Here is a 24,574-nt window from a genome sequence, read left to right on the forward strand (position 1 = left end):
ACTGATCGACAATAGTGATGACGTGCGTTTCGCATTATGAGAACCAATGCACATTTGATGTTGAATCGAACGATTAATAGCGAGTTGTATCTTTATTATTTCAAATATTTGTAGCACAGGCACAATACGTTCAACTTAATGCTTCCAGGGCACTTGATGAACCCGGAATCGATCAATCGATCTAAACGTCGGACATATGCAATACCACATGTTCGCAACAACGTGAGGTGTCGAAAAATCACTTTCGAACGCAAGGTGTACGTGTGAAAACAGAATTCTCTCTCGTAATTTCTTCTCCCCTAACCCTCCTGTTAAACAATTCCGCAGCGGCTTGGATATATCGGCGATTCTTTCGTATAAAAAGTTTATACAAATAAAATTTACAATTAGATTGGACGTAACGCGCGTACAAAATCGAGACACACCTAGGCACAACGTAAGTACATGTGTTAAAATTACAATTTTCTTTTACAATCCTACAAAAGTGAACGAAACGTCGTCTGTATGGTAAACGCTGAACTCGGCAGTGGTATGGATGCCGGTGTAAATTTGTTCATTAGATGAGAAGTGATGAGAAGCGATGAGATTTCTAGAATCTGTATGAATTTCTGGTATTTTTCCATTTTATCCGAAAATCAATGCTCATTTTGAAAAAAAAAAAAGAAAAAAACTTTCTTTCTACACTTTTATTAGATATCCATCGACAAAAAATAAAGACAAAAAAAGTCCTAAAGAAAAAAGAAAGAGATAAATGCGTCCGACATGAAATCAAAAAGATTTCATTATATCACCAGAACTAGAGATGTGTAACATCTCAGATACATACACACATACATCCAATACACACCAACGTATACATACATTCCTGTACGAAAGATAGAAATGCTCTTATATATGTACAATGCAAATTACAATATTTATAGTACAAAATACGATTTTATCTTTTCTCACTTTAAGAGCCAAATTAAAATTCACTTCCTGCATTTTAAATATAATTGTTCTTTGAGTATATTTTTCGCATTTCGTCATAAAATCCAAAACAGACAAGCGCCATTAGCTTTGAATAACCGGTATAACATGAGAGACAAAAGACTTTAGTACCATTTCGTGTCTAAACAATAATAGATCTACGAACATTTTTTTTATAAATATAGAACCTAACACTTATGATTATCATTTATTATCGTATTTAATTTACGCTATAAATGCGCTCATTCTTCATAAAATGGCAGAATAAAAAAATGCGAAGAATCTTACTGAACACGTAAAACTCTTAAACTTAACTTTATACAAACGATAATGCGAGCTGCATCAAAATAGCGTGAGAAATATATTTTTAATAATGCTATACGATATATTTCGCGTTAAATCGATATTAGATATGCGGGTAAATTCAATGTGATAAAACTATTACACATCTATTTACATTAAAGGAAAATGAAACTTCTTAACAATACTATATTCCACAGAAACTAAATAAGCAAGTAAAAATTCTCATCTCGTGAATAATGAAAACGAAATTTTCTATGCTAACAGTACTATATATTCTGAAATTTTGGCTTTCGTTGTAAGAAATATCATTGATCATAGCTCTTATTTGCGCTCTTTCTTTTGTAATAAAAACGAATCTTTAAATTTATATCGAAAATGCAAATCTCTAAGGTTTAACATTGTTTCAGGAAGTTGTGTAGTTCTACAATGTGTAATCATCGTTCGTACAATTTTAATTTGTAAAGAGCAGCTTTTAGGATATTACGCCCAGCTCTGTAATACCACTGCCGGGTTGCACGGAGATGAACGGGGTCCAGAGTACCATACGTTTGAATTTATTACAAAGTCACATTTATTATCTCGCATCAGCTATTTTAGCATCATCGATAATACGAACCTGCTAATTCTATGTACAATTTACCGACTGTGCGCGCGCGCGCGTCTTCTTCTTTCCTTTCGAAATAAAACAATAATTGATAATATTAATAGTAATAACGTATCTCAAATCTTTTCAAAATTTCTTCTTCCCTCTCTCTTTCTCTTCCTTTCTTTCTCACTCTCTCTCTCTCTTTCTCTCTCTCACTTTCACCTCGTTGATATATATTTAAATTTTTTTTTGTTTTAATAAATGTGCTGAAAAATCGGTATAAATGTAAACCTACGAAAAGGAGTAATATTATCGCAATAGTCCATCGTAGCTTAGACAAAATTTGGAAGAACTGTAACGCCGTTGTTCTCGCGTTTTTTTCTCCTATTTCTACTATTGCCAACGCTATTTTTATCAAGTTTTAGAAAATCGAACGGATACTCGTTAAATGATTATTCTCTACATCACGAGTACGAATCGACCTAAACCGTCACAGTTTACGATGTCGAGCACCATTTGGCTGTCGATAATAATTAACAGCGAATTGAACAAATGAAATTTCGACGAGTCTAGAATCGCTATCTCGTTTCTTTCCCTTTCTTTCTTTGTTTTTCCTCTCGATTCGCTATCAATTATGCTACGTTTCGCGACGTTGTCGATAAACTTCGATCGATATTAAATACGAGCTAATATCTAATCACTTACGTCTAAATCACTACCATCGGTACTATCAACGATGAGCTTTCAGTTAGTTTTTTCTCGCTGCGTATCGCGATGTCGGCAGCTACGGACACTTGACACTAATACTGAATGACGCTGACTCATTCTCCCCTAAGTTTCTCGCCTACCTATCCGCTATCGTCGTGCTTTACATACGCATCTAACAATTAATTTAATTCAAACAACGCTTCCCTATTTGATCTATCAATATTCTATCAACTGTCCTAGCGACCAACATCGTGCTCGAGACAGCGGTAACAATTTGTTTATATAGAGTGCTACAGGTCTTCCACAATTTTTCTAAGATAGTAGTAATTACTTCGTAGTAATAGTTTTGCTAACCTGCAACCGCTTCGCCCCACTTGGCTTGGGCTAGGATCGGGAGGCATGGGGCGGCGGTATGGTACTTCCTTTCTCTTTCTTTCTTCCTCTTTTGATTGGTATTCGATCTAAATCTAGTATTTGGACGAAGTGCGAGGATGGGTCGTGCGTGCTTTTGCTTCCTAAATCGAGCGTGCGAAATCCTTACAATCTTTTTTTCATTTTTTTTCTTCTTACTTTTAGCCGTAAGCTTTTTACTTTCTTGTTTTTCCTTGACCAGTTTTACGATTTACTTTTGTTAATTAATTTATATACGATACGTATTATCCTCGGAAAGAAAAAGTAAAAAGAAAGAGAATATCGCTATTACAGCGGAAGCTCGATGTAATGCCAGACTCGCGAGTATGAATCGTAAGGGTAACAAATTCTCAGTTTGCAAAAAGAGATTCTCAAAAAGTGGCACCATGAATAAATCGACCAATTAGAGTATCTAATTTCATGCTGAATCTCTCTAGAGCATTTTTAAATTACAAGAAATCTACTATCTTATTAGACAATTATCTTCAGCAAATTTATCATTCTCTATTCCCAAGTTTGGGATTGGTTATGAAAAAATGTGCTAATACTTAAAAATATCGCTACAAACGAAATAATAAAAAATGGAAAAAAATGATTAATTGCGTTGAAAAAATACAACTATGCTGTCTCTTAAACTTAACCAATGATACCGTTTGTGTGTCCCGTCTATATATAAGACAGATACTTGTTAAAATAAAGAAGATGGCACTACATCAAGTCAATGTCAAGTGCTACTTGCACACACAGAACCGACAGAGCAGATGTTCGCAAGCGACTACTTAGTTTTTTTACTTGCACGTCAGCAAGCTGCTCTATTCCGATACATAGACGAAGCATGAATCTAATTAGTGAAAATATACACGAACGATAAGTAGCCAAGAGATAGCATTACATCGAGTTTCTATACATGTAAAAAGAAGAGAACAGCGGGAAATCATGGAGCAGCCCTGAGAGAGAGCGAACAACGCGCCTGGGAATAGTGCATGTGCGCCTGTGTAAGTGTGAATGTGTGTGTTGCATGTCTGTTGTCTGTTTTTGTATGTGTACGTGTGAATATATGGATCTCATGAAAACGAACGTTTCATCACTCAACGTGTAAATTGCGAATTTACTTATTAGTTACTCCTTTTAACGTTTACTTTAACCTCAAGTCTTAAGAGTCTTGTGACAAGAGTCTGCGCACCCGTGCCTCGAGTTTGTGTACAAATGACAACCTTCTACGCTGAATATCGACACTTCTGCAACAGAGAATAAAAAAAAAAAAACGAATAGGCACGTGAGATATATCGTCCTGCAAGCAGCATTTTCTGTGCAAAAGGGAATTTCGTGCGAATAAATCTCACCGTCAGGTAATTCATATAATTTCCTAGGAAGAGAGGCAAAGTAGGGATGTCGTAAAGCTTCTTCCGCTCCTATCCGCTGATCAGGATTCAGTTGTAGGAGCGACGACGCCATACTGTCACCTTCGGCGATATCGTATAACCGTGGGAACGAGAGACCTAGCTTCCGCGGCGGATAAAATAACAGTCTGTGTGCCTTGTATCCAGGCAGATGCGTGACACCGGGCCAAGTCTCTTCGGTAGGTGTGCCCAAGACGCTAAATATCTTATCGAGTTGGTTGTACGTACAACGTACACCTGGGAATGTTGGTTCGCCAGTTAACATTTCCACAAATATGCAACCTACTCCCCACATGTCGAGCGAGGTGGAGTACTCTGTAGAACCTAAAAGAACGTCGGGCGGTCTATACCATAAGGTCACGACTTCGTGTGAGTATGTATGCGATGGCACGGATTTGGCCCTTGCTAGCCCAAAGTCTGCCAATTTAAGTTCTCCTATTTCGCTGATTAACAAATTCTGTGGCTTTACATCTCTGTGCAGTACTCTCCTAGATGTATTAACACACATTAGTCACATACATCACGGGACGGGACATCGCGAGATATTGCGATATATCGGCACATTACTCGGTAATTACCTGCGATGACAGTACGCCAGTCCTCGTAACAGTTGAAAGAGAAACAATTTCACGTTACGTGTATCCAGCCCACCGTTGCCGCTCCCGTACCTCTCCATGTATTGCGATAAGTCGGTGTGAACATACTCGAATACGAAAGTGAGTGTCTCGCGTGTATGAATGATATCGTGCAGAGTCACGATATTGCTGTGTTTCAGCTCTTTGAGAAGACTCGCCTCGCGAATGGCAGTAAAAGGAGCTCCCTCCTCCTCTTGCAGTCTAATTTCTTTAAGAGCCACCACCTGATTGGTAAGGTGGCTGTAGCCTTTGAACACTGTGGCATATGATCCCTCTCCTAACTGCTCTAATTTTATGTAAGCTTCGGATTTACCGAACGGCGAATCTCCCTGTAAGAGAAACAAAATAAATCAGAGATATATATTTTCAATAACGTCGGAACGCGCGCGACAAATGTAATGTTATTATTACCCCAAAGGCAGAGAATCGTTTAGTTCTTCTAGGAGGTGGGTCTGGGCCGAGGAAAACCTCAGATTTGGGTCGCGGCGGACGTCGGGGTCGTAGGATTACTCTCGCTTCTTCCCGTATGTCGTCGTCGAGAAGCTTAGAATCGCTAGAAACGGAAAGCTGCCGGTGCACTCTTTCGTGATCGCCCACGCCTGTCCATTCTGTGACATCCAATTTCTGTCCTTAGAACATTCTTAAAATAATAGCACTAGAAAATACACGCTGGGTCAACGATATTAATGTGAAAATTTTGCAGTATATGGATACCCTATTTGTAAAAGTTATTTTATGTAACACACGCATTTCCCAATGTTATCTACGTGTTTGAATAATTATAAGAAATAACTATTTTACAGAAATTAACCAAATAATTTCCCATGATTTCCAAAAAGTTTCCTTTTGTTATTACACACGAAATTAACTTTTCGTTCTCATTTTATTTATATATAAAAGATTCAGAGATATATTTACATACTTATAAAGAATAATATCAGATATTATAATGTAATTATTATCAGATATTATAATATCATATATTTGAGAGCTTATTCTTTTAATAAACTCACCATAACGGCGATCTTTGTCCGCAGGAATATTGCCATTTGGCTCCAAACGGTCTAGGAACTCCTCAGAATAGCCATTGTACGGTAATTGGCTTCTAGTTGTAGCATCATCAGCCTCTTCTTTTGATATAGCTTTAACAAAATAAATATTTTGATATTATGATGATTACTTTTAACTAGCAAATAATTATTTAATTTAATAACTAATGATTATACTAATAAATATTATACAATGAAGATTTTTATACTCCACTAAGGCATATCTGTAACAATAATAATCAAGTACATAAAAATATTTCATGTATTAATCTATTTGTAAAAATAATATGGTTAGTTTGGCAAAATCAATCTCTATTAATATTAAAAAAAAATGTTAAGGAAAACATAAATGATATATTGGTCACTTTAAGCCTCTCACAATGTATTATATTTTATATATCTTCTTATATATATTTTTGCACATTACACATAACATTTTGGCATAAAATACTTACAAAGTCGCCCGAAACTGTGACTGAGGCGTTTCTTTAATTTTTGTACTCTGCTGAGAGCACCGCCTTTTTTCTCCCGCATTGTCACAGGCCCTGCACACAATGAACATAATATTTAGACAGCAATAGAATTGAAACACTGAGTCAAGCAAGTAAGTTTAGACAGCATGACATATCATGATGGAAGGCCAAGAACATCAGAGTAATTCAGACATGACAGATTATTACATGTATGATGATGTCATACACTATGCTATGCCAGTGCTCCTGGATCTTATTAATAATGATGATAGAGGCATATATGTATCACGGACATTCCTCTTAAGTGATACTATACAAGGAATATAATGGCTTAAGAAATTGTTGTATAATTTATTAGGAAAGAAAACATATGGCCATATTATTTACCTTGATTCATTGAAAACATTTTTATAAGTGTATAAGCAATTATTATAATTATATATAAGCAATTATAGAAAAATTTCATTCAAACCTATTAGATAATTTTTAGATGGGACAAAGCATATTACTTTTAGACTGTTTTGTATAAATATACATAAAAAGAAAGGAAAAAGGGGTGAGATATATATATATATATATATACAAATAACAAATAAAGTAAAACAGATCCTGTTCAGTTCCTGTCACAGCTGATAAAACAAATATGATATGTAAGGAGCAACTAAGACAGAGTGATTCGATTCATTCTGAATACAGATTATTTGTTCATTCATAAGATCATGGAGGACAACAGGTTTCTACAAAGGTGAAAGTATATACTCGACTATATACGCAAGTATATGCATTCGGCATATAGCATCAATTCAACTGAAACAGCAAACTGTTATTTTTCCTGGAGTAAGTTTTACAACAAAGCGAATTCAGCAACAGCTACTAAACGTAATTAAAATTTTGGTACTTCGTTACGATACATATATACGTCACGTACAGTCACACATATCACGTAGGCAAACAGTAGCATAATACACACACACACACACATACATACACACACACACACACACACACACACACACACACACGACGTACGCGCGCGCACACACATACAGCACGCATACGTTGCAGTTGCAGCACAGGTCAATGAACTAATACATATTAGTCCCACTCGTCGAATAATTATAGGCAAAATTACATGAAGGTTTTCGAGTGCCAATTGACATAGCGACCTCCGTTTCTTGCATGTCCTCGCACGTTACATTTCGTGCGAAAGATCGCGCTGTTGAACCACTCGTAGCATTCGTGTCGCACAATTCGAAAATATACAATAGTTCTCCAGCAGCACAATACTCCGTTCTTTTCTACGTGTTCTCTACTTCTCGTCTCCGGATGATAAAAAAGCGCGTCCGATGAGTAGCAGCATGTCTCAATTCTATCGCGACCGACGAATCTACGCGAATCCGTTTGTTGCGCCGGGTGAGAAAAGTGATGCGAGATGCGTGCGAGATCGGAGTTTCTCTCGTGCGAGGTACTGGAGCCTCGTCTTTCTTCCTCCTCTGAAGTAACATCGGTAAGCGATACTGGGACATGTGTGCACATGTGTGAACATACACACATACACGCAAGCGTACATGTATTCTCTCTTCCTTTCTTCCCATCGCTATCGCACTACCGATGGTTGTCACTCCGTCCTTCTTCCATCTTCGCGATCCCGGAACGGAACTCACTCACTCACTCACTCACTCACTCACTCACTCACTCACTCACTCACTCACACTCACTCTCTCTCTCTCTCTCTCTCTCTCTCTCTCTCTCTCTCTTAGTCACTCTCACCCTCTCTCTCTCTCCCCTCACCTCGTTCACATGCGCGCACAAAAGCAACTGAAAGCCGATAAGGTAAAAAAAAGCCGGAACGTCATTGAACGAACGCAATGAGGAAACGCGTGCCCGGTGCACGCATCCGCACGACTTACCCTCTTTGCTCTTGGAGGCAGTCGAGCCCTTGTCCGGACAGTGCATGATTACTCATTCGCTTGCACGCATGGAACACATCACATATGGGCGGTGACGCACTCCAGTGCGTGCCTGTGTGCGCGGCGCGTACGTCGCCGTCGTCGTCGTGTGTTTTTTCTCGGCCGATGCTCCTGCTGACACACGGGTGGCGTGTTGTTGGCTGGCTCGCTCGCTCCTTCGTTCACTCGTGTGGCCCTCTCACGTCGCTCGTCCTGTCTCGTATTTCGTTGGCGGCGCACGCACGATCCCCGCCGTGTCCGCCGCGCGCCATGAAAGCGCCTATCGGATTCTCCCCCGTAGATGATCGCCGGATGCACAGGGACGGGACACGGGATATCGCTCTTACCACTGCGCGAATTGTCCACAACTGTCCGAGAGACGAGATATCGCCAGCGCGAGAATCACCTGGCCGGGTGCACACGACGGGGCAAGGTTCACGTCGATGCACTCTCTCTCTTTCTCTCTCTCTCTCTCTCTATCTCTCGCTCTTTGCCGCTTGCCCCCTCTCTCTCTTCCTTTCTCACCGGGAGATCACCGCATTGTAGATCACCACTGTTGTCGGCGACAACTTCTCTCCTCTTCTGCACTTTTCCGTTGCGCTACCCTGGTGACGGTGGGTACCAGCGCACGCCACTACTACCTCCTGCGTATCATTCGCGATTCGGCCGACTCCTCGCCGAAGAAGCGCTCTGCTTACCGCGATATTGCCGTCTCCTGCTTCTTCTTCTTCTTCCTCCTCCTCCTCCTCCTCCTCCTCGCCCTCCCCGTCAAGCCCTCTTGCACCTTACACAAAAGTCGCGCATACTACGCAACAGCGATCTCTCATCATGGAGGGTGAGATACTCGATCGATGAGTCGATAATCGCTTCTTCTACTCGTTGCTAAATCGATGGCTCTATTGCATTCTCGATTCTTTCATATTTGATTCGATATTCGATATTGGGCACATATTGGCGATCAGCAAGAAAAAAAATAAAACTGTTTTGTAATTATTGTAAAATTTGTGGATTTGATTGGTGCATACTCTTAATTTCAGCTGAATCTAAAAGCACGTATCAATCAAATTTACAAATTTTACACAGTTGCAAAATAGTTTTTTTGCTGAACGCAGTCATCGTTCGACTTTAAAGCCAGCGGCACACGGTGCTTGTTTTCGAGCTGGATTGCTTGCTGGATGAAAATACTGCGTTCTGATTGGTGCATTTCCATCCATCTTCGGAAATGTATCAATCAGAACGCAATATTTTCATCCAGCAAGCAATCCAGCACGAAAATAAGCATTGGGTGCATTCAGTACTACAACCGTTCACTGAGCGCTCAATGAACTTTTACATTTGATTGGTATATTCCTTTAGATTTAAAAATATACACCAATCAGATGCAAGAGCTCACTTAGCACTCAGTGAGCGGTTGTAGTACTGAATGCACCCACTGTGTGCCGCTGGCTTTACATATGGTCGGTGGGATCACAGTCCTTGGTCCACGGTCCAATGAAAGAAGCTATTTAATCTTGCTGGACGTAACGATTTGGAAAGAAAATTATACATTAAAGAATTAACGGACATATTTAACTTTGTTAACGGCCGCTAGATTTTTAACAGCAAGGTAAATGACATTTTTATCTTCATTTTTATTAGCGTTCGGTATTTTACACTACATTATTGAATGGTATGTCCTGACATAACCTTTAGAGAAACATCATTTTTTTCATCTTTGCGGTTTCTACATTAATTTTATTATTAATAATTATTATTGTCCCAATTCGTGAAAAACACATGCATTATTTCGTGAAGATACAAATATGCGATGATATGGCTGCATCAAGATTGCATCTTGTATCTTAGTTGCATCTGTTCTTTGTTGCATCTCTTCACATTTTACAAATTTGTTAAATAAAAGAAAATGTGTCTAAATTTTGGAAGAAGAAAGTGGAAAAAGAAGATTTTCATATTTAATTGAAAAGGACCTCTGCTAATATACAGGATCAAATACTGTACAGAGAGATTTATTAATTGTAATATATTATATTACAATTATATTATATTAATTGTAATATATTACTGAATAACATATTTTAATTTATTATTTATTATTAAATTTATTATTGTTAAATATAGAGCATTACTTATTATTTGCTGAAGAATAAGCAAAATGTATATAACAATCAATTTAAAACTAAGAGCCAGATTATGGATAGATAAATTTCATTAATGAGATATTGACAGTATGTTTTAATCACCTTAATATAATATTTGATGAATTAATAAAAAATACACTATAGTAAAATACTAGAAATTGCAAAGATGCTATAAATATTGTAAGTGTAACACTTACATATAAATATATTAGTATATACACAAGGCTCGATTAGAATGATAATATTATTATTTTTAATCGTTACTGAACAATGGGAATTATATGATACAAGAGTCATATCTATATATCACTAATTTGTATTATTGTGCAGTGTTTGATCCTGTTAATATATGGCAGTGGGCAAATCTCTCAGTACTGTGGTGCATTCTAGCTGCTGTTTGAAAAACCAGTACAACTTCTATAAAACTGCTATGACTTCTTTGCTGGTTCCTCCGATGTCAGTCCGTGGAATGACTTGTTTGGATCGTGATGCATTTGCAACAGTCGTGAACATACCAATATTAAAATTAAAAAGTAATACCATTATTTCAAACATTAAACCTATCATAAAAAAGTACATCTTAAAGCTACCTGAATTTAAACCAATTCATAAGACAAGCGACGAAGTTATTGTTTATCTAAATCCAGAAATTGTTACAAAATTCGAGGATATTACCGAAAATGATAGACAATCTCTGGTGGGTCAGTATGAATACTTTAGCACTAAGAGCATTACACTAAAGTATGAGAATTGGCGTGGCCATGAGATATTAAAAGCAATTTTGCCAGAAGACATTCAACCTCCTGCAGCATACAGCTTGGTAGGACATATTATGCAATTAAATCTGCGTGATATACATTTACCCTACAAAACTATTATTGGTCAAGTGTTTCTTGACAAGACTCCGAATGTACAAACAGTAGTAAACAAAGTAAATGCTATTGATACAACATTTCGATATTTTACTATGGAGATCCTAGCTGGTGAAAAGAATACAGTAACAACCACAAAAGAACATGGTTGTACATATCAGTTTGATTTTGCGCGAGTTTACTGGAATCCACGTCTATCTAATGAACATACACGTTTAATAGCATGCATGAAGAAAGACGATGTTCTATATGACGTATTTGCAGGAGTGGGACCCTTTGCTGTGCCTGCTGCGCGTAAAGGTGTCAAAGTACTCGCAAATGACTTAAATCCTGAGTCGTACAAATGGCTTCAGATAAATGTTACTGCTAACAAAATAAAGAATAACTTCAAAGCTTTTAACATGGATGGGAGAGACTTTTTAAGGAACATTGTTAAGAATGATATTCTATCTAGACGCGATCGAGAACTACATGGTTCCGAGCATATAATCATGAATTTACCCTCGTCGGCTGTTGAATTTTTGGATATATTACCTGATTGGTTTACACAAGATGAGCTTAAAAAGGTCTGTCTTAAACCACCTACATTCCATGTATATTGTTTTGTAAAAACGGATAAAACAGATGATATTTGTAAGCTTGGAAAATTATTGGTTGAAAAAAAGATTGATTGTACACTGTGTCATGATTCTCTTGTCAGTCTACATAATGTTAGAGGTGTTTCAACAAACAAAGAAATGGTTCGAGTATCATTTTTGCTGAAAGAAAGCATGCTCGAAGGCAAGGAGCCAGCAATGAAGAAAGCTAAAATAGAAGAAGTATTGTGTGATAATTCATTCGTATGTAACGATATTACAGAAAATAATGGGAAAGAAGAAGAGCAATCAAAAGAATAAAAATGTTTTTAAAGTGGCTACAGTTCGCAGTATCAAGTTGAAAGCTAAAGCACAAAAGGTAGTCACTAATCTGAAAAAAGTAAGTAATGGATAATTGCAGATTGTGCATTAACAAGTGAAATAATCATTACAAGATTACAATTTATAATTGTGTAAAATTCTTAAACTATCTCCATTTTTATACAAAAGATTTGAAACTCACATGCATGCAGAAATACCTGAAAATGTTCACAATAATAAAGTGTTAAAAATACTTAGCGGAAAATTCGATTATTTTTATACTCTGAAACCAGCTTGATGCAAAGGGAAATAAGATTGCAAAAAAAGATAAAACAGTCAATATGGACCAGCTACTTGAGGATTTGCGTAAAGACATGCAAGGGTCCAGCTCTAAGGCGAATACCACTCAAAAGAAACATACCAAGGCAAATAAGAAACGTGTAGTATCTAAGATTGCACTAGAGCAAACGAATGAAACAGCTGCAATGATAGAACAAATGCAACTTTGATGGAAATAATAGATTAATGTAATGTAATGTATATTTTAATTCAGATATATATATGTGTGTATGTATGTATGTATATGTATATATTTCCATTACATATGTGTATATAAAAAAAGTACAAGACAATAAAATTATCATTTTCTTTCAATATTATGTTTTTCTTGCCTCACTTGGTCATATATTTTTCATAAGAATAACCGTTACCAGAATGAATGTGAATATATGTGAATGTATATATAAACAAATTCGATAAGAAATTTACAATAGACAATTTGCAAATTATTCCTTTGATAGACTTGAATTACATTGTACGTTAAGACGTTATATATATTAAGATATTATATACATATTTCTAGTTGTGCATTAAGACATTATTTCCGATTATCTTCTCTCTTTTATAGACTTTTTAATAGACTAATATCTAGTTGGTCTTACATGTCATTATTTTGTCGAAATTTTACAATACAAAATACTAAAAATAGATAAAGTAAGGGTATCAGAAATGTGTGTGTGTGTGTTATGTATAGTTGAGAAAAAATAGATTGTTATAACATTCTGTTTTTCTGCATAAAAGAAATAAAATATATAAATTCATTTTTTTGTTTTACATATGTAGAATTGCATGCTAAAATGGATCAATGTCCAGCAAGCTTGATAGTTGTCGGAAATGAAATTTTAAATGGACAGATTGTTGATACCAATACATCATATTTAGCAAGAAGTTTGAAGGCTGCTGGTTTGAGTTTGCAGAGAGTTACAGTCGTTCCCGATGTGGTACGTATCATATTTTTTTTAATCTTTATGTAATTTTTGTAATTTATATCAATAATTATGATATCTATTGCTTTTTCTGTTGTTTCTACAATCGTTTCTCTATTAGGTGGATGATATTGCTAAAAAAGTAAAAAATGCCTCACAGGAGTATCCTGTTGTATTTACATCCGGTGGTGTTGGTCCTACTCATGATGATGTAACTTATGAAGCTGTAGCAAAGGCTTTCAGATTAAAACTTGAATCACATCAAGAATTACTTGATACCTATATTCGGATGAATCCTAATCAGCCAGAGATAAAACGACTCGCTATTGTCCCCAATCCTTGCAAAATAATTAATGTCAAGTCTACAGGTACATGTTCTATAATGATATATTAAAATTTATATATTTCTATTATTTGATATTTTCCACAGAATATACTTCTGTTTGAATGTGTGGATCAAAATTAGAAGAATCTACGATGTATGGAGCTTTATTTAGTTTAATGTCTTTAATCATGATATTTTATATTATAATTTCCAGAAGTTTTTCCAGTGATAAGTGTAAAAAATGTTTATATACTGCCTGGATCTCCTAAATATTTTGAGGCTGCAGTAGACACGATAGTTCCTCAATTAAAAGGATTCACGCCGTTACACTTTGAACACATAAATATCAAATTGAACAAATTGTCTATAGTGGATATATTAGATAAGCAAGCAAAACGATGGGATGGCAAAGTGAGAATTGGCAGTTACGTTCAATCAGAACCACAGACTTTTACGAAAATTACCTTGGAAGGATCGAAAGAAGCAGTGGCCGAAGCAAAGGAAGAACTTCTATATTATCTGCCAGTGCAAAAACTTATGAACCTGGAGCATGGATTGAGTCATTTTCAAATGAATGCTCTTCTCGAGGATAATGAAGCATATATTAAGTGTGCGTTGAATATAGTACAGGAATGTTATGATAGGTATGCGCGATGAATAGCTGTAATTTTGAATTCAACATATACGTTATATGTTCGCAATACGTATGTATATTTTTCCAGATATAAATCTGATGAGATTTTTATAAGTTTCAACGGTGGTAAGGACTGCACGGCAGTCTTGCATTTAGCTGCCATTGTCGCCAAATCGCGCGATATCTCGTCATTGTTGTGTCTATACGTGACAGCGGATTCCTTTCCGGAAGTAAGTTCCGGACTAACGATTGAGCAGTGTCAAAATTAAGACTTTAATCTTTATTTATATATTCGCGCACAGGTGGAAGCATTCGTAGACCTAGCATCCAAATATTACGGTTTGGCGATCATTCGGAAGCCACGGCCCGTGCGATCTGCAGTGTTGACTTTACTGGAAGAGAAGCGCAATTTGAAAGCAAGTCTCATGGGTATGAGGAAGGACGACCCGGGCTCGGCAAATCTGCAACCGTTCGCGCTCACCGATCCGGACTGGCCACAATTGATGCGTGCCAACCCTATTTTAAATTGGTCGTACAATCAGGTGTGGGCGTTCCTGTTGAAGCACAATGTCCCTTATTGCTCGCTTTACGATCAGGGATACACGAGCCTCGGTAACAGGAGCAGCACGATGAAGAATCCGCTGCTGAAAGATCCCAACGATCCTTCGTCTTACTTACCAGCATACACTTTGACTGACAAGTCTGCCGAAAGAAGAGGCAGATTGTGATAAAGCACCAAAGCAAGATTAGTGTTTGAATTTGAATTTGGTATTCTTAGTGAATTTCACGCACAACCGCTGGCGTTCACCAGTATTGTTACATATTTTTATTAATTTTAATATTGTTAAGTTTCTTCCAGATATATCGATTTTTTTTTTAATTACGAGATGAGTAACACAGTTTTATGAATATTAGCAATCAATTGAAAAAATATTGAAGCTTCCTCAATATTTTTTTTTTAACGCGCACTTCGTCCGCAAGTGCTTATGTATCATATCGAAGAATAAATCAATTCAATCAGAGAAAAACTGTCGACAAGAATTGTCCAACCATAGCGTGAGATGAGAGCGATATTGCTAACAGATAGCGTCGATGATTAACCGACGCAGGCGTGGAGGCGCATATATTTGCTGACCATCGGCAAAGTTAGAGATAATCCTCAGCTGATCCTCCGCTACGAAGCCATTTAAGCCGGCGAATTGAGGTTTCGCGGATTTGAATCACCGCGAGAAAGATATAAAAATACGGCGATACGAAGGAGCGAAATAAGGCGAGGGATTGGCGAACGATCGACATGTCCAACGGAAGCATTCGTTGGGCGGCGAGGATCCTACCAGCAGAGCCACCGCGATTGCTGGGATGGAACGTCCCTGCCGAGGAATTGGTCCATATACCGGAACATTGGTTGGTCTACCCCGAACCCAATCCCTCCCTTCACTACCTGCTAGCCATCTTGTACACTCTCTTCACTTTCGTCGCGCTGCTTGGGAACGGATTGGTCATATGGATATTCTGCTCGTAAGTGTTTTATCTGACTATCGCAAACAACTTGCAGTATCGAAGTTCAAATTTAAACAAAGTTTAAGAGAGTTTGTATCATATCTAAAGCTTTTTTTTTCTTCTCATCTTTGCACACAGAGCCAAGTCGCTGAGGACACCTTCGAATCTGTTCGTGGTGAACTTGGCGTTCTGCGATTTCATCATGATGTTGAAGGCGCCTATTTTCATATATAACTCCTTCAACACCGGATTCGCGACGGGTCATGTGGGATGTCAGATCTTCGCCTTCATGGGGTCGCTCAGTGGCATCGGAGCAGGCATGACGAACGCTGCCATCGCTTACGACCGATACAGGTATCGCGAGATCGTCTTCTGGTGTACGTGTCAAATTGATCTTCAACCAATTTGAGAAACAGACATGCCAGATTGGACATGGTAGATTGTGCCACCTATTCCTAACATTCGCCAATTATCAGTACCATAGCCCGACCACTGGATGGGAAGCTATCGCGCGGTCAAGTAATTCTCTTCATCGTACTGATCTGGACGTACACAATACCCTGGGCGTTGATGCCGCTGATGCATGTTTGGGGTCGCTTCGTGCCCGAGGGTTTTCTCACGAGCTGCACTTTCGACTACCTGACGGACAAGCAAGAGATACGATATTTCGTGGCTACAATCTTCACCTTCTCCTACTGCATACCGATGTCGCTCATTATATATTACTACAGCCAAATCGTCAGCCATGTGATCGATCATGAGAAAGCTCTCCGCGAGCAGGCGAAGAAGATGAATGTCGAGAGCTTGCGCAGTAATGCGAACACCAACGCTCAGAGCGCGGAGATACGTATAGCCAAGGTATAATGGTTTTTTTTCCTCATATCCTCATTTCCCTTTCTCTGCCTCTGTACAAATTCGTGAGTTTGTCAAATCTCTCAACCCTGCATCCTGTTTTCTTCTCGGCTGCAGGCTGCGATCACGATCTGTTTCCTCTTCGTTCTCTCGTGGACTCCGTACGGCGTTCTCGCGATGATTGGCGCTTTCGGGGACAAAGCGCTGTTGACACCTGGCATTACGATGATACCGGCGTGCACGTGTAAGTTCGTGGCCTGCTTGGACCCGTATGTCTACGCTATAAGCCATCCAAGATACAGGTAAACGATACAGCGAAGAATTATGTCGACTACTCTTCCTGGGGATCTTCCTTGACTTTTTGTTATTTTGTTCCATAACAGGTTGGAACTACAGAAACGGTTGCCGTGGCTGGAGCTGCAGGAGAAGCCGCCCGCAGACGCTCAGAGCACCACGACTGAGATGATAAACGCACCGACGGCTTAAGTCTTACCCAATTTCGTAAACGAGACTGTAACCGTGACAGAGGTCAATCGCAATGGTACTTATGTTAATCTTGTGTTCCTTACGAAGGACAACGTGCTTCGATAGGTAACGCAGCATGATAAGACGTGCGATGTTCGCGATGGCCATTGCCACGGGTTTCGTCTCCTCGCAGTCTTTTCTCCGGATCGCATGGACCACGACTTCGCGCTACTACCAGTACGACACTTCCTGTTTTAATCAGGAAACAACGTGCCGGTCATGTGTAACAAAACAATGCAATAATAAATCAAATCCTTGGCATACAGAACGTGGAAATGGATACGTTTCGTTCTCGATATATCTCGCTCGCTATTGAGCGCGACGGACGCGTTCGTAGAAGATGATCGAGACGATTTGAACACAGCTGTGTAAGGAACAATAACTAGCAAGTTACAACTTTATTTTCATTTTTCTCTTGTACACTTGTACGCTACTGTAGCCCTTATAGCTACGGGTAGGGGGAGAGGAGGGAATAGGCCAATATAGAAGACCAACAAAAATAAGATTCGCGCCGGTCGATTAATGCGAAATCAGACTAGCTAGCGCTTAAAGAGTCGACTTTTTTTCCGTTTCTTCGCGATAACGATCCATCCATTTTGTATTTGTTGCACCATATATAGTCAGCGCGGGAAATAGAAGTCGAAGTAAAAAATAAATATCTGTGTAATATCTGTATCGTCCCGAAGGGACTCCTCAGACGGGGTTCTTCGAAAACGGCCAGAATCACCCGTCTTCCGCGTAAGCAAACGTCAATTGAAGTTTCTCGAGTAAGCGTGATAACTCGCGAGCATCGTTAACTTAATTAACATGAAGACAATATACACGTTTCTTCTCCTCTCTCTTTCTCTTTTCGTACATATCTGTAGCGACTTCGTGGAGAGAGAGAGAGAGAGAGAAAGAGAGAGAGAGAGAGAGAGAGAGAGAGAGAGAGAGAGAGAGAGAGAGAGAGAGAGTCTGCGAACGATTTCCCTCTCGCAATGCGTATGCCTACGACGTGGCGTCCTTTGTACTATGTCGCTGCTAAACAGTACCACTGTTGCTTAAATTACAGTTACACGATAATAAACGATAGATCATTCTCTCTTACACAGTCTAGGAACTTCCTACATTCGACTATGTTAGCTCGCAGAAGACATCGATTTCGTTTACTTAGAAATCCTAAGCGGCATAAAAGGTATCCGACTTCGAATAACAGGTACGTAAACGACGCACGGGGTACGCCCGTGAATGGGAAAGGATGCGCTCGCTCGACATTACTCCCTCGGCGCAATCGTGCGTTTCGATCGGACTAATGGACGTTGATGTAATTGGCTGCCGATATAATCACGCTCCCCTCGGAGGCTCTTAGCTCCTATCGTGGCCCTTCGGCGTGTCTTAAGACGATCGGACCCGCTACGGTGTTCTGAGGATATATCTATTACCTCAAAGTGGAACTTCCCTCCCGTAAAAATATGCGATTTGAATTTACATCTTTGACAATTCAGCCGTTTTTCCCGGCTAAAGCGGCACCCTTTCCGGTTCACAGTTGCGTAACAGTCTCCCTGCTCGTCGCTTCAGACTACGGAACGAACGCGGTAACAACTCGGAAATGGATTATCCTTCGAACATGTGAGCCGTGTGAACGCGCGCATACGCAGCGGAAGCGAGTTTACGAATGTGGTAGAAAATACTTGAGGCTCGATTTACGGAGCGTCAGCGTAACAACGGGCCGCGTCACGGGCTTCACCGATTCCCATGGGATACGCGGTACACGCTTGTACATTTTGTATTTCATCTTCCCTAGACTACTATAACAATGACTAGAAATGCCACATGTTGCAGATATGTTACTTCACCGATGAACATCTATAAGACTAGAATCGGGGTGCGCGTGCTCGCGCGTGCACGGCTTGGGCTCGTCGCGGAGGAAGCCCCGGCGCGGAATACGCACCTCCCCGAAAGAGATATACTCACTCGTCGATCGCGAGAACTTCTTGCCGTGAAGATGATAACTCGCGAGTGCGACCCGAGGCGCGATTCGAATTCGGGCGATATCGTTGAGACATCACATCTCATTCATGTTTCATTATTGAAACGGTTCAAACTACGATGCGATCTACAGGTATGCCTTTTTCCCTCTCTCTCTCTCTCCTCTCTCTCTCTCTCCTCTCTCTCTCTCTCTCTCCCTCTCTCCCTCTCTCTCTCTCTCTCTCTCTCTCTCTCTCTCTCTCTCTCTCTCTCTCTCTCTCTCTCTCTCTCTCTCTCTGCTTTCCCGTCAGGAAGCACGACCGTTAGCGCGACTGCGTCTTCGGATGAAACACCCTGATGACATATGACCGTCCACTATTGTCGTCGCTTTGTACAACAGCGCGAGCGAATCAAGTGGCAGATTTCTTTTGATTCGTATATGGGCATACATATGCGGTATGTATCATTCGTGAAACGTTGAAAATCACAGGTATCAGTTTTACAGGACAACCACGATTCGTGGAAATCGCAATTCCGCAAGACCGTTGTTGTCTGTGAGAACTTGGTTCTCGATTCGTTCTGGAAGTCTTGTCTCGGAAGTGTTCGGCTGAAATGCTCGCTTTGACAACACGCGTATTGGCGCGGCATCTATGACTAAGTCGTGAACCCGAACGGAAAAAATAGATCTAATTCTCGATATCTCTGATATTAACGTGATTGTTATATTTTGCAATCTTTACGCATCAAAATACTCGACACGCCTCTCTCTCTCTCTCTCTCTCTCTCTCTCTCTCTCTCTCTCTCTCTCTCTCTCTCTCTCTCTCTCTCTCTCTCTCTCTCTCTCTCCTCTCTCTCTCTCTCTCTCTCTCTCTCTCTCTCTCTCTCTCTCTCTCTCTCTCTCTCTCTCTCTCTCTCTCTCTCTTTCTCGCTCTCTCTCGCTCTCAATATCTAAGGGTCGATTGCACCGCGCATCGTGATTAATTAATTCATCCTCTTCCTCTTCCGTCCACGATTGCGATCGAGGGAGGTACATCAGAATTGTTTCCCAGAGAACAGAGAGAACACAGGCGCGGGATGACGAAGTTAATTAACCAGGACTCCGTCGGCGCGGTTAATTGACCAAGACTGTCGGTGCAACCGGCACTGAAGGTAACGCAATTATCAGGCACAGACGACGATGAGCTATTACACGGCTCCGTGAGTGTGTATCGACCGATCGGTCGTCGGCTAATCGATCGATGATGATGTGCGACTGTGCGTGTAATAGAGCGCGTAATAGCAAAGGAGATTGCTGCTGCTGCTGCTGAAGCGGAGGAAGAGAAACGCTACGACGAGAAACGGTATTCCTGCGGCAGGCCATGCGCGCCCGAGCTCTTGTAAGTCGCGCAGCCGTGCGCGCTCGAGGACTTGCTACCGCCGATTTTTCTTCTCTCGTCCGTCGCGGACGACTTCTTCGTCTTGTATGAGCGTAGTATCAACGTGGTCTGACTGTCCTTGGAATCCTCCTGCAAGCGCACCCTCGGCCGTCGCGGCTGCTGCTCCTCCGCCGGTTCTTTATTCTGGTTCTCCACCACCACTTCATCGCGTGCATGTTTTTCTTTGAAGAAAATATTGATTGTAATTAGAGCGGACCCAACATCACGTAACATCAATTAACTTCATGTCATTAGAAGCTAATACGTTATTATCGCACCAACGCCCTCTCTTTCGATCAGCAGACGTTTGCACCAACCTTCCGCAACGTCGCCGAACAGGATCTTCGGTGTCCTCGTGACGCCGATCTTCCCGTCCCCCTCGTCGCTCGTGTACTCCCTCTCGGTGTTATTGTTGGTGCGGAATATCGACTCGAGGACCTGTCGCGAGAGTAACGGCGATACCGGGCGCTTTCGCGCGCGCGTGCCGTTCACGTTGACGAAAGCGTCACACGTATTCGTCTCGTTGTCGCACACGCTCGTCGTGGACACATTGTCCGTGATCAGCTTCTCGGTGTCCGAGTCGCCGGCATTGCTGTAGTAGTTACTGCCGCTGTCGGACTTCTTCAGGATCGATCTCGACACTCGGTAACGGTCCATGAACGGCGCGCCCTCGCTGTCTATCGAGTCCGCCGATAGCGAGAGCTTGCTCTCGCCGCTCGTTCCTAAAACGAATTTCATCCCGTCGTGCTTGATGTTACGAATATCCAGAGTACACACTTTTTCCAGCTTCTCTCCGACCTCGCGCGGAGCGCGATGCGCGAGGGGAACATTAACATCCTGGTTGGAGATCCTGCGTTTTTATCGTTTCACCCTCGATGCTCTCCGTTTCCGGCGAACGAGGGAAGGTCGCGTGTTTACTTACGTAAAGAGGGGAATCCCCGTCGCTGGCGCGAATTGAGCGAGCCAATTAGATCGAGGTCGAATATTTACCCGCGTGATGCTTGGGCCCGCCGATGGATCCGAACAAGTGATGATTGATGATGCGCGTGGCGGACGCCAGACTATTCGTCGGCCCGTACGACGCGGAGGATCTGCCACCGCGTAGTCCTCCCCCGTAATGGTTATTGTTGTCCTCCAAGGTGTCATCCTTCAGGATATCGCGCACCACCATCGCGGTGTCCTGGATGCCGACGAATTGAGCCCGCAGCTTTGCGCTCTGTAATCAGTCACACGTAATAATAATACTCGGTTCTCGGATGACACGTCTCTGAGAGGAAGGCGCGACGGGAGGAACGAGGAGGAGCTCCGTCACCGGCTCGTGCCTCTCGCGTTTTGCTTGGTTACGCACATTGAAAGCCCAGACTCGACGATCGAGCGTTAGCGGTGCTTTTAGCGTCGACGGGGATATGGACCGGTCGCGAATTACTTTACGCTGCGATCGCACTGCGGTCGCGATTCACGACTTAGGTTTTGCAAAGATCATCTACTTGCAAAGAAAAATCTACTCATCATAGACGTAGTGGCATCGTTCGTATTACCAATTACTCCGTCTGCGAGCGAATTCTCTTAATTTTGGTGGCACTGCAGCAATATTATACAATTTTCTTCACTGCCACGATTGAATCGGGAAACAACGTATGGTCGTTCGTGACGGGGATTAATCGGGAATAAACTTGTGTGGAGCAAACGCTATACTTATTTGGCGGAAACTTTTGCGCGCGCGATCTCCCGTCCTTTACATACTTATTAAAACTTTTTCAACATGAAAACAAAGCGCGCCGATGTGGCCGATTCATTCATCGGTTCGCGGCTCCATTTGTATTTGCACGACGAGGGCTCGTTATAGCCAGCCTTGGTCGTATTTATACACACACACACACACATAAGTTTAGTTTGCGATCCGTAGTATGGTTTCAAGTTCAAGGTGGACGCGTGTCGTGGCAGGTGCAGTTACTCGCGGGAGACACAGTGCGTAGGGTCAAACACAACAGGTTGGTGCTATAAGGTCGCGCTTACAAAATACGGCTATACGGAAATGTCGTATAGTACCTTTCATCAGCGGATCTTTGTGAAGCTACGATGGACGTTTTGATTACTACACGGAAAATATATAGAATGCACGTTAGGGATTCATGGAATGCGATTCCTTGGTCTATGCACAACGCGACGTGTCCGGCAAAAGGCGCAAGTAGCAAATGGAGTGTTACCCTTATCAGATTCCATGAGTACGACTTCACCGTACTTCCCATGCTGCGCTCAACGATTTTATATTCAACGATGAAGAAAGAGCTTTCGTGATCTACTCGCGTCTCCAAAGCTCTACGAAACTTCTGCTAATCTTCTGCGAATCACACATTAAATGCTCGTTAGGTAGAGAAAGAGCAAACTCGCTCGCCAATTCGAGAAACAGATACCATTTTTTCTCCGCTCTTTCTACCGGACACGCCGCTGTACAAATACCATCGGCCGTGAAAAGCGGTTGGTTCCGTGACGCAAGGTGAACGATATACCCGCTATCAGTCGCCGGCCAAGCGCGACACGCCGTCACGCTGCGAACGAGCTTACTTCCGTGTCCGAGCGCCAACGTGCGATATCGCGCGTTTCCCCTCTGACGAGCATCGGAGCGTTCAGAAAAGTACGATAGCCTGGTGGCGATCGCTCAACTGCGCTCCGCTTGTGGTCTCGACGGTTTTTGCGGCTGAAAAAAGCAGCGAGGTGCGGCGCATGAGTGGCGTGCGGTCGTGCGCGATGGTATAACGTGACTCGCCACCCTCGCCCCTTTTCGAGGCTGGCGCGATATCGGGATCGTGTCGCTCTGCTTAATGCGCGTCACGATTTCGAGGCGAGTCCTTCCCGGGCCTTGTGTCACTCGATAAAGAGCGACTAAATTGGCACACATGAAATCGGAGGTACACGAACCCCGCCCAATTGCACCAGTCTCGAGGAGAGGGAGAGAGAGAGAGGGGGGAGAGAGAGGAAGGGGAGAGAGAGAGAGAGAGAGAGAGAGAGAGAGAGAGAGAGAGAGAGAGAGAGAGAGAGAGAGAGAGAGAGAGAGAGAGAGAGAGAGGAAGGGGAGGAGGTACGGAGAGAATAGAGAAAGAAAAAATGCGAATCTTGTTGCGTGTCTATCGGTGTGCAGAAACTTTAGAATCGAGAGTCTTCTCGATATATTCAGTAAGAGAGAAGAGACTTCATGTTTGAGCAGAGAATTGTCTCTCGCTTTGCTAAATAATTAAGAAATTCATAATAACTAAATATTAATAATAATAAATAAATTATTATTAATAATAACAAGATATTATTGATTAATAATAACGAAAAATTGATAACAACCAATTGATGATGATATATACGAACAGAAAATCCTGATAAGTTGGTTAGAATGCGCAAGGTCGGTCAAGATATAAAGTTCAATCTGCCGGTTAATGCGCGCGAGCGCACTCTCTACGGTATTTCCGACAATGTTTCACCCGGTGTTTCTGCACTTTACGCCGTTATGCGAAAGTATCCGATGTAATAGCCAGTGTCGACTGAGATGATTATGAGAGTGGAGTAAAAATGGGACAGCGCGCGATGTGACTCGCTCGATGACAACCATGATGGCCGTTGCCGAATCACAAATCGATAGTCGACGATATCATATATCGATCTCATCGTCGCCGAATCTGCGCCGAATCGAAATCGCGAAGATCGAGAGATCGGGCGGCGCGCTGGCCGCCATT

General features: G+C 41.3%; 4 protein-coding genes across 9 annotated transcripts in view; 2 read left to right on the plus strand and 2 right to left on the minus strand.

Moving 5' to 3' along the window:
• Window positions 1-297: 297 nt before the first annotated feature.
• On the minus strand, window positions 298-9,249 carry Eip63E (cyclin dependent kinase Eip63E). Of its 2 annotated transcripts, none has more exons than XM_011156138.3 (7): window positions 8,445-9,249; window positions 6,517-6,606; window positions 6,026-6,154; window positions 5,424-5,620; window positions 4,956-5,341; window positions 4,321-4,865; window positions 298-4,215 (listed from the first exon to the last, which is right to left on the minus strand). In XM_011156138.3, the coding sequence occupies exons 1-7, from the start codon at window positions 8,488-8,490 to the stop codon at window positions 4,124-4,126; spliced, it is 1,485 nt and encodes a 494-aa protein (XP_011154440.1). In that variant the 5' UTR covers window positions 8,491-9,249; the 3' UTR covers window positions 298-4,123. The 2 variants fall into 2 exon arrangements, with proteins under 2 accessions (XP_011154440.1, XP_025159437.1); XM_025303652.1 differs by lacking the exon at window positions 8,445-9,249 and adding an exon at window positions 7,667-8,207.
• Window positions 9,250-9,905: 656 nt separating this feature from the next.
• Window positions 9,906-15,534, plus strand: LOC105192185 (FAD synthase). Of its 4 annotated transcripts, XM_025303686.1 has the most exons (8): window positions 9,906-10,089; window positions 10,952-11,154; window positions 11,269-11,867; window positions 13,520-13,669; window positions 13,776-14,022; window positions 14,194-14,623; window positions 14,702-14,843; window positions 14,916-15,534. In XM_025303686.1, exons 2-8 carry the CDS (start codon window positions 10,971-10,973, stop codon window positions 15,339-15,341), a joined length of 2,178 nt encoding a protein of 725 aa, XP_025159471.1. In that variant the 5' UTR covers window positions 9,906-10,089; window positions 10,952-10,970; the 3' UTR covers window positions 15,342-15,534. The 4 variants fall into 4 exon arrangements, with proteins under 4 accessions (XP_025159471.1, XP_011154443.1, XP_011154444.1 ...); XM_011156141.3 differs by lacking the exon at window positions 11,269-11,867 and having other exon boundaries at window positions 9,908-10,089; window positions 13,512-13,669; XM_011156142.3 differs by lacking the exons at window positions 10,952-11,154; window positions 11,269-11,867 and having other exon boundaries at window positions 9,908-10,089; window positions 13,512-13,669.
• A 177-nt stretch (window positions 15,535-15,711) lies between these two features.
• On the plus strand, window positions 15,712-18,309 carry Uvop (ultraviolet-sensitive opsin). Its single transcript, XM_011156139.2, has 5 exons — window positions 15,712-16,131; window positions 16,252-16,467; window positions 16,590-16,971; window positions 17,083-17,267; window positions 17,349-18,309. Exons 1-5 carry the CDS (start codon window positions 15,908-15,910, stop codon window positions 17,449-17,451), a joined length of 1,110 nt encoding a protein of 369 aa, XP_011154441.1. The 5' UTR covers window positions 15,712-15,907; the 3' UTR covers window positions 17,452-18,309.
• Window positions 18,310-20,329: 2,020 nt separating this feature from the next.
• The window catches only part of Shab (Shaker cognate b), a 36,956-nt gene continuing 32,711 nt past the window's right edge, over window positions 20,330-24,574 (minus strand). For both annotated transcript variants that reach the window (XM_025303682.1, XM_025303683.1), the window contains 3 exons: window positions 21,843-22,068; window positions 21,170-21,574; window positions 20,330-21,034 (listed from right to left, as the gene is read on the minus strand). In XM_025303682.1, coding sequence (XP_025159467.1) covers window positions 20,763-21,034; window positions 21,170-21,574; window positions 21,843-22,068 — 903 coding nt within the window. In that variant the 3' untranslated portion in view covers window positions 20,330-20,762. The remainder of the gene's footprint in view (window positions 21,035-21,169; window positions 21,575-21,842; window positions 22,069-24,574) is intronic.

Source organism: Harpegnathos saltator, unplaced genomic scaffold (genome assembly GCF_003227715.2).
Source record: "Harpegnathos saltator strain DR-91 unplaced genomic scaffold, Hsal_v8.6 scaffold56, whole genome shotgun sequence".
NCBI classification, from domain to species: domain Eukaryota; kingdom Metazoa; phylum Arthropoda; class Insecta; order Hymenoptera; family Formicidae; genus Harpegnathos; species Harpegnathos saltator.

What these genes read in the sequence shown, in the direction of transcription:
- Eip63E (XM_025303652.1), bottom strand. Translation starts at nt 7,715, where the DNA reads ATGCAAGAAACGGAGGTCGCTATGTCAATTGGCACTCGAAAACCTTCA. An exon ending in TGGCACTCGAAAACCTTCAT is followed by an intron (nt 6,607 to 7,666) that starts GTAATTTTGCCT and finishes CATTGTGTGCAG; the next exon opens with GGCCTGTGACAATGCGGGAG. An exon ending in ATTATATGAATTACCTGACG is followed by an intron (nt 4,216 to 4,320) that starts GTGAGATTTATT and finishes TCTCTGTTGCAG; the next exon opens with AAGTGTCGATATTCAGCGTA.
- LOC105192185 (XM_025303686.1), top strand. Translation starts at nt 10,971, where the DNA reads ATGGCAGTGGGCAAATCTCTCAGTACTGTGGTGCATTCTAGCTGCTGT. An exon ending in TAAATGTTACTGCTAACAAA is followed by an intron (nt 11,868 to 13,519) that starts ATAAAGAATAAC and finishes GTAGAATTGCAT; the next exon opens with GCTAAAATGGATCAATGTCC. An exon ending in AATTAATGTCAAGTCTACAG is followed by an intron (nt 14,023 to 14,193) that starts GTACATGTTCTA and finishes TATAATTTCCAG; the next exon opens with AAGTTTTTCCAGTGATAAGT.
- Uvop (XM_011156139.2), top strand. Translation starts at nt 15,908, where the DNA reads ATGTCCAACGGAAGCATTCGTTGGGCGGCGAGGATCCTACCAGCAGAG. An exon ending in ATCGCTTACGACCGATACAG is followed by an intron (nt 16,468 to 16,589) that starts GTATCGCGAGAT and finishes GCCAATTATCAG; the next exon opens with TACCATAGCCCGACCACTGG. An exon ending in CGGAGATACGTATAGCCAAG is followed by an intron (nt 16,972 to 17,082) that starts GTATAATGGTTT and finishes TCTCGGCTGCAG; the next exon opens with GCTGCGATCACGATCTGTTT.